The sequence below is a fragment of the Crocuta crocuta genome, unplaced genomic scaffold (assembly GCF_008692635.1).
Source record: "Crocuta crocuta isolate KB4526 unplaced genomic scaffold, BGI_CrCroc_1.0 scaffold118, whole genome shotgun sequence".
NCBI classification, from domain to species: Eukaryota; Metazoa; Chordata; class Mammalia; order Carnivora; family Hyaenidae; genus Crocuta; species Crocuta crocuta.
The window spans coordinates 5,738,006-5,746,904 of NW_027551558.1; the positions used below are offsets into that span (position 1 = coordinate 5,738,006).

An 8,899-nucleotide genomic window follows, 5' to 3' on the forward strand; every position below is an offset into this window, starting at 1 on the left:
TGGCAGAAATGAAGTCCTTTTGGTTGTGTGTGGTCTCAAAATATTTTATGTCCCTCGAGTAATGAGACCCCATTGAGGTGTTCCGGCAGGACGAGCCCCCTCCCCGTGTTGACTCTATTCCGGTAATCCGCCCCCTTGAAAAATTACTTTTAAATCGTCAGATGCCGTAACTGATCTCGCCTCGCATCCCGGTTACTATGGTAATCTGGTGGAGGAGTCCATGGGAAAATGTTGCCTGGTGACGGAGGAGATAGAACGAGACCTGCACCGTTCCTTACCAGAGCACCCCGCCTTCCAAAATGAAACGGGAATTGCTGCTTTGAGGAGAGTCCTGACGGCCTATGCCCACCGGAACCCTAAAATTGGGTACTGCCAGGTGAGGCATGCAGTGAGGAGCAGTCATGTGTTGAGTCCACGTCTTGTGTTGATCCGCTGGGGTGCGGGTCCTGTTGTTCTTGGCTGTCCGGTACTGACTGTCCTGTGAAGTCTCCATGCTTTGTCTCTTCCCTGAAAGAATGCGTCAGGTATGGCCAAAGGAGTCATCTTCGTATAGTCAAACAGGCTGATTACTTGAAATTAGAAACTTTGCTTGGAGCAAAGACCAGTGCACGTGCTGAGCCGCTGTCCACAGCAGGACACGTTGTTTCCTCCGCTGCTCCAGGCCTTGGCTGTAGTACGGCACTGATGATGCTTCTGTGGAGTTTTATTTTTCTAGATCCCTATAGAGGTTATGGGGATTATTTTTAAAATATCAGTGGTGTTTGGGGAGGAAAAAAGATGTTTGTGGCCAATCCGTTTCCTTCAGGAAGCACAAGTGGAGGTAAGATGTCCTCTGAGCAGTTGCTGAGTTTGCTGGAGAAGTTTACTCAGGGACGTGGAAAACAAGCACAAAACGAAATTCAGTAAATTAAAACAGTCCCTCCCCATCCCCTGCCCCCAAGCTCCAGTACGAGACAGGGTTATAGAGACGTTTCTGAGATTTGAAAATGGAAGATTTTAAAAGTCGTTTTCCTGCGAATAAGCAAAATCAGTGTGTGAACGTTTTGTGTGTTTGAACATCTAGAATGGCTGGATTTGACCTGGGCCTGAGGCATGCACCATGGCTGACCCCAGCATTACTAGATGGGGATGGTGATGGGATGATGGCCGATCCCTCAGGCTGGTGTGTCTTGTGGGGACCATGTTGGTAACATGATCATTCCACCTCGCCAATGTCAGTGTGGTTGGGCTGCCCTGGGTCTCTCATCTGCGGCCTGACTTGTGTGGCTTTTAGCATCTGTGTGGTCAGGTCACTAACCGTGCCCTCTGTGACCCCGAGCAGTCCATGAACATCCTGACCTCCGTGCTGCTGCTGTACGCCAAGGAGGAGGAGGCCTTCTGGCTGCTGGTTGCTGTGTGCGAGCGGATGCTCCCCGACTACTTCAACCACCGAGTCATCGGTAAACTGCCTCTGCCCTCTTCCTCCTCGTCCCCTGTGCTTGGGGAGTAGGGACAGAGCCTGGGCAAAGACACGTGTCGTCAGTCCTCAGCCCCTGCGCCACTCAGCTGGTCTCTGTACAAGCCCTGCTTGGCTCTTGAATTTGTACAACTAACCGGTGTGATGCTCTGCACTATCTTGACAAAATGGTGGAGTGAGGTAACCTGAAAAAAAAATTTCTGAGGCTCAGGAAACAAGTTGAAAAGTGAAAGCCAGAGGGGTGTTTCCCTGTGGCCTGGAAAGGGGCGGTGGTCTTGCTCTCAGTACCCAAGGAGCACATGCGGACAGATGTCCCCTCTCCCTTAAGGAGAGGAGGCGCATGGAGCAGTGCTGGCAAGCCTCCAGGCTGGACCTGCCCCCCGCCCCACGCCCTTCCTGCCACTTGCAGACTTTGATAGTGAGAAGGAACATTTGTTGCTGCTGGGCTCCGGGCAAACCCTTGACCACACAGCTCCCAGGCACGCACTCGGTGCCTTCTTTTCTTCTTATGGCTGATTTGAACTTGCATCATCCCTGTGGTCCAGCACCTCCTAGTGGACTAATACAGAAAAATTGCTTTGGCTTGGTGATACCTTACTCTTTCTGGAGGTGGCCTAATATTAAGGTGGCAGCTGTGGGAACACAAACAGAAGAATGAATTTGAGACAGACTTGGGCAAAGGACTGGATGTAGCAGCAGGCCAGGAAGAGGATGCTTTCTAGAGACTGGTGTCCAGAGAACTGAGGGAGTGTGATGGCCACCGAGAGTAAAGGGGAGGTTAGCTGGGAAGGGGGTGGCCGCTTGGTGCCTTTTAGCCATCTTTCGGTACACTTTAGACTGTCTTCCCTGGCTCCTCATGTGCCTGAGTGATGGGCTTGCTTCCTTTCGTACTTTATGTTGTGGGAGGCATTTAAGCATGTACACGGTAGCACGGAATCGGCGGAGACTCGGGACATTGGGAGGCAAGTTGCCAAAGCCATCATCTGTTGATGGTGTTGTGATGGGACAGCTCATACTCCTCGGTGACCAGCAGGCCATCAGTGATCGTGTGTATACCGTGTCACCACCACCCCAGTACAGGGTGGAGCATTCCCGTAACCCACAAAGTTCCCTTCTGCCCCTTCCCTGCCTTTGGCGGGGTACTGATTTCCATCCCCACAGATTAGTTTGGTCTGTTCTTGTACTTGGTATAAATGTAATAAAAGAGAATGTGATCTCTTCTGTGTCTGGCTTCCTTTGCACAACATGAGGTTGTTAGTGCATCAGTAATTTTTCCCTTCCTGTTGCCGAGTAGCCCTTCACTGTACATTTATGCCATGATTTGTTTATCTAATCACCCGGTAGTAGAGATTTGAGTTGTTTCCGTTTTTTTTTTAATTATTATTATCATCGTAAGTAAAGTTGCAATACGCATTCCTGTAGACATCTCTTTGTGAATAAAGATTGTCTGTTTTCTTGAGTATTTACCTAGGAGTAGAATTGCTAGGTCATGGGTTCGATGTATTTTTAACTTTGTAAGAAACTGTTTTTCAAAGCAAGATATTCTGTGGTCACACATCTCACACCAGCAATGTAGAAGTTCTAGCTGCTCCACATCCCTGTTAGTCCTTGGAAATGACTTTTTAATTTTTGCCGTTTTAGTGGGTAAGAAGGGATCTGTCATGGAGGTTTTAATTTGCATTTCTTTGATTAAGGATCTTGCACATATTTTTCTTTGCTTCCTGGCCATTTGTTTATTTTCTGCTTTGAAGTGTCTGCTCACATCTTTTGCCAATTTAAAGAAAAAATTCGTTATTGATGACTAAGTTGCAAGAGTTGTTAATTCTGAATACAAGACCTTTGTCAGGCATATGTATTATAAATATTTTCTGAGTTTGAAGTTTGCATTATTTTATTGTTTTTTTGAAGAACACCAGTCTTTAATTTTCATGAAGTCCAATTTGTAACTTTTCCTGTGGCTAGTGCTTTTTGTATCCTAAGAATTTTTGCCTTTTTCCTATATTTTCTTTGAGAAGCTTATAGTATTAGCTTTTATATTTAGGTCTGTGACACATTTCAGATGTATTTTCTTGTATGATGTGAAGTAGGACTTGAGGCTCCCACCCCCAAGCCTCTGCCCCACGCAGGTATCCACTGATTGAGCATGATTTTGTGAAAATACTATCCTTTCCCCACTGAATTACCTTAGTCACTGTCAAAAATCAGTTAAATGTGAGTCCTTTTCTAGACTCCAATTCCGTTTCATTGTTCTGGTCATCTCAGATTAGTTTCAGTTTCAGGCTAACTTGAGAAAGTGTGACTCCCTCCCCAACCAAGTCTCCACGGCCTGCCTTTTCCAGGGGCCCAGGTGGACCAGTCTGTCTTTGAGGAGCTCATCAAGGAGCACCTCCCCGAGCTGGCGGAGCACATGAACGACCTCTCAGCCCTAGCGTCCATCTCTCTCTCGTGGTTCCTGACTCTGTTCCTCAGCATTATGCCTCTCGAGAGTGCGGTGAGCGTTGTGGATTGCTTCTTCTATGATGGGATCAAAGCCATTTTCCAGCTGGGGCTGGCTGTCCTGGAAGCCAACGCCGAGGGCCTGTGCAGCAGCAAGGACGATGGCCAGGCCCTCATGGTCCTGAGCAGGTAGGCTCACATGGCGGTGAGGCAGGCAGCCAGGGCTCTGCCAGACAGATGATGGGTGGAGGCAGCAGCCGGTGCCCAGCAGGGCCATCACTGTGGAATTTTTCCTTCTACGCTGCCACTTGTCACCCTATCAGGTGGCACTGTTGCCTGCAGTGGTGGAGAGCGCCATCTTCCCCACTCCTCTCCAGCTAGTGAGAGGGTACAGGAAGAGAGCAGGCTATCGGTGCTTGTCTCTCACGAGATCCACACAGAGTGACCTTGAATGGGGCGGGCGGGCACTGGGAAGTGGTGGTCTCAGGCAGCCAGCTGGAGGTTTCAGACATTTGGTGTGTAGCGGCTGGTGTGTTGTGGTGAAAGAAAAGCCCGATGAGGCTGAGGACTGGAACCTGAGTTTCTTGGAGCTGAGGGCATGTTGAAAGAGAGATGAGAGTTTCCCTTTCAGAACACTGTGGAAGCTCACAATTCTACGTTTGCACAGAACTCTGTATTGACTTCCAGGGAGTTCCAGATCCCTGCAAACACACTTCCACAGAGCCCAGATCAACAAGTCTGGCATTAGGGATGTCTCCTTTTCTCTAAAAGAGCACAGTGGTTGCTACCTTGTCCTCCTCGCAGTGTTTGAAGACAAATGAACTCTGTCTGAAAGTGCTCTCAGATATTTCATGGCCCCTGTGAAGGCAGCGGGTGTGGTGTGGTCCTCAGGTGAGGAGAAACCGGTGCTTCAGTGGTGGGTTGTGTGCTCAGGTTTCTAGATCACATTAAGAATGAGGACAGCCCTGGACCCTCGGTCGGCAGCCACCATGCCTTTTTCTCTGATGACCAGGAGCCCTACCCTGTGACTGACATTGCCGACCTGATCCGGGACTCCTATGAGGTAACTGGGCCTGGCCTCATCCCCACCCTCACCCTCTTGGAAACTTGTTCAGTGGTGGATTTTGAAGGAGGTTCCCCCGACTACTACTACTTTCCTCTGTTTGTATGCACAGAGGGATTCTGTGCGTGAGTGACTCTTTGTTTCTCTGCAGAAATTTGGAGACCAGTCTGTGGAGCAGATTGAGCACTTGCGCTGTAAGCACAGGATCAGGGTTCTCCAGGGCCACGAAGATACCACAAAGCAGAACGTGGTGAGTCAAGGGTTGTCAGAATGACAGTCAGGCACTAAGCTGGGCTCTGTTCCCCTGTTGGTCTCATAAGAATGCCAGCTTTGGGGGTGCCTGGCTGGCTCAATCAGAAGAGCCTGCGACACTAGATCTCAGGGTCATGAGTTCAAGCCCCACATTGGGTGTAGAGATTCCTAAAAATAAATACATAAACTTAAGGCCAGCTTTGTACCCTTCCCCCATTGAATTGGAGTGACCTGGTATAGAAACAGCAGGGGTTTTCAAGTCAGATTGTGAGCAATTTAACCACCATGAGCCCCAGCTTCCCCAGCTGTAAAATGAGGATACTAATACCCAGCATCTGGGATTAAATGAGGTCTGATATATAAAATGCCTAGCACAGAAGGCCTGCAGAGTTCGTTGTTATTCAGGAGGAACTTCCTGCCCAAGCCCCGTCTGTGCTAGAGTTTGACTTCCGTCAGAACCTACACTTTTGTCCTGAGACACCGATGTGTGAATTGGAAAGGTCAAGGGTAAACACCTTGAGAAAGTTACCATATGGTGATCTTTACATCAGAGAGGAACAGGCTGCTCTAGTAGGACTGGTGCCTGGCGTCCCCCCTACCCCCGCCTCCGAGGAGCAAGAAGAGCTCGTCTTCCTAGGCACAGAACTCACTCCATTGCTGTTCACTCTTCCCTCAAGCTCCGCGTTGTTACCCCAGAAGTCTCCATTCTTCCTGAAGACCTGGAAGAACTCTATGACTTATTCAAGGTAGGAAGCTCTGGGCAGATGAGGGAGCGAAAGGCCAAGCCCGTGTTGTCGGCCTGCTGGTGGGGGTGGGGAGGTGAGCACGTGGAAGCCGGGGAGTCTGCCACATGCCTGTTTGGTGGCAGCAGAGGCCAGAGCTGCCCTTCTCCTCGCCTGCCTGTGGCTCACACACAAGGGCTGCGCTCTGCTGAGGGCCTTGGGTGCCGGTAACCTGTTCTTCACTGTTCTCCACGGAGTTCCCAGGCCAGGGTACATGGAACAGTGACCATTACTGTCATTACCACCTCCTATGCTGGGTACTGACTCCTAATCCCATCCATAATACATGTCAACATATTTTGATGCTTGTCTTTATATAGTGTGCTGCTTTACATTATATTGGACTTTCCCTTGATACTCCCTATCAGCACTTTTCCACATTGCCGCATAGTCTTACTCATTTTAAAATGACCGTATAGTCTGTCATATTGGCAATACTAAATATACTAAACCGTATTTCTAATATTTGTATATTTAGGTGGATTCCCAGATCTTGCTACTTAAATCTCCCAGCATCCAGAAAATTTTCCGGAACCCTACTAGAACTGTCCTTCCTACAGCAGATAAAAATGAGGGAAGACAGGAGGGCTTCAAGTGACCCACACCTGACACTGTGGCAGTGAAGGGGGAGAAAGAACAGTTGCAGAAAGCAAGTCTGGAGTCTGGCTTCCAGAGCCCTTCCTGGTTGGCACTCTGAGCCGCTGTCCCTCCTGAATCAGATTGTCAAACTGATGGAAATAGTACTACACTGCTTGTCAGGTGCTTCTAAGCAGAGCAGTAGAGGTTGTCTGAACCTGGCCCACATCCGTCGTGGCATATTCTCCTGTAGTCACTGAAATGGCTGTTGGCCTAGAGTCCTAGCACCCTCATTCCTGGTAAGCAGAATGTATAGGGAGGACTTCTCAGATCCTTGTCTTCTGTGAAGATCCCCTGTCTTCAAGTTTGATAGTTTCCTTTTTTATTTATTTTTTAATGCTTTATTTATTTCTGAGAAAGAGAGAGAGACAGTGTGAGCAGGGGAGGGTCAGAGAGAGAGGGAGACACAGAATCTGAAGCAGGCTCCAGGCTCTGAGCTGGCAGTCAGCACAGAGCCTGATGTAGGGCTCGAACCCACGAACCGTGAGATCATGACCTGAGCTCAAGTCGGACGCTTAACCGACTGAGCCACCCAGGTGTCCTGATAGTTTCCTCTGTTGAGGAGAAAATAAGTCAAAGGTTACTGGTGTCCCAAGCCCCCACCCCTCTTTGACTTTGATGCTAGAAACGTAAAGACAGGTAGACAAATGTATTGTTTAGCATGAAAAGTATTTCATTTATTTAAGGCTGACTATTCTCAGTTTAAGACCTGACACAAATCTGAATTTATATAGTTTAAACGATTGCTTTAAATGAATAAAAATAAAATGAAGTGCTTCTGTGTCTGCATGTGCCCCATGTAAGAGCCCTGTCAGACTGTCCTTTACCTCTATGCTCCTGGCCTACTCTGAATTTCCTTGGCTTTCATAGTCTGACTTAAAGTGTCCTAATATTTGCCTAAGTACTGTGGGGTATAATGTTCTCTAGTTGGGTTTTACATACACCTGTGGTCTTTTCAATCAGAATTTCATTTTCTTGGGGAAAGGGTCACACAGAGATACCCTTCCATTGTTTAAGAAATACATGATAGGTTATTAATAAGGAGTCTGTTCCTTCACTGCATCCTTCCCTAAGCCTGGAATGAACGGGCATGATCCTTCTGTGTTAACAAGAAATAACACTGACCATCTTCATTACATACTCTTTCCTAGTCGAGATGAACAGTGTGATACTTAACAAAATCTATTTTTATTGGTAATTTAAATAAATTTTTAAGGCATGAATGCAGTTTTTTTCTTTTAGTTTTATTAATATGACACAGCACTGTGTAGGTTTAAAGTATACAGCGTGATGACTTAAGTATATTGGCAAGTGACTGGTACAGTAAGCTTAATTGGCATCCATCTCATACAGATAAAAAAAATTTTTTTTTTCTCCTTGTGATGAGAACTTTGAGATCCCCTCTCTTAGCAACTTTCAAGTATACCACATAGCCCTTAACTATAGTTGTCACGTTGTACATTTTATCCTTAGTGGTTCTTATAAGTGGAAATTTGTACCTTCTGGCCACCTCACCCAGTCCCCCACTCTTCACCCCAGCCTCCAGGAACCACAAATCTGACTGATCTCTTTTTCCGAGTTCGGGGTTTTGTTTTTAGATTCCACATAAGAATGAGATCATACAATGTTTGTTTGTTTGTTTCTGTCTGACTTATTTCACTTAGCATAATGCCCGCATGGTCCATCCATGTTGTAAAGTAGTCTTTCAAATTATATAAATTCAGATTTGTGATGTCCATCTCCTATTCTCTTAAATTGAGGACAGCATCATTAATCTTACCCATGTAAGATGTGAACAGTATAATACAAACTCGGTGTCACAGAATATTTCTGGAAACACCAAGGACCTGAATGAAAAACAGCTACTTATGTATTCCATAAACCTGCTCTTATTAATGATCTACTGAATTCATTCACTCTTGAATGAATTATCAGGCTCTTTAATAATAATTATTTGGGGGCACCTGGGTGGCTCAGTTGGTTACGTGTATGACTTTTGATTTTGGCTCGGGTCGTGATCTCCTGGTTTGTGTGCTTGAGCCCCATCGTGAGCTCTGCTGGCAGCCTAGAACCTGCTTGAGATTTGCTCTCCCTCTCCCACTCATTCTCGCTACCCCCCACCCCCTTGCTCTTGCCCTTTCTTTCTCAAAATAAATAAACTTTAGAAAGTTTACTTGGTCTTGTTAATAATATTCTGCTTATTTCCATATTCTGGTTAAGACTTGTTTTCAACTTTTAAAATCACAAAACAAAGAAAAATTATACCTACTTTAA

The 8,899-nt window shown here is 46.8% G+C and overlaps 1 protein-coding gene across 1 annotated transcript in view; it reads left to right on the forward strand.

The window, feature by feature from the left end:
- The window catches only part of TBC1D8 (TBC1 domain family member 8), a 78,491-nt gene that overhangs the window by 51,799 nt on the left and 17,793 nt on the right, over positions 1-8,899 (forward strand). The window contains exons 10-15 of the mRNA XM_077749190.1: positions 162-376; positions 1,322-1,439; positions 3,796-4,081; positions 4,826-4,955; positions 5,107-5,205; positions 5,885-5,953. Coding sequence (XP_077605316.1) covers positions 162-376; positions 1,322-1,439; positions 3,796-4,081; positions 4,826-4,955; positions 5,107-5,205; positions 5,885-5,953 — 917 coding nt within the window. The remainder of the gene's footprint in view (positions 1-161; positions 377-1,321; positions 1,440-3,795; positions 4,082-4,825; positions 4,956-5,106; positions 5,206-5,884; positions 5,954-8,899) is intronic.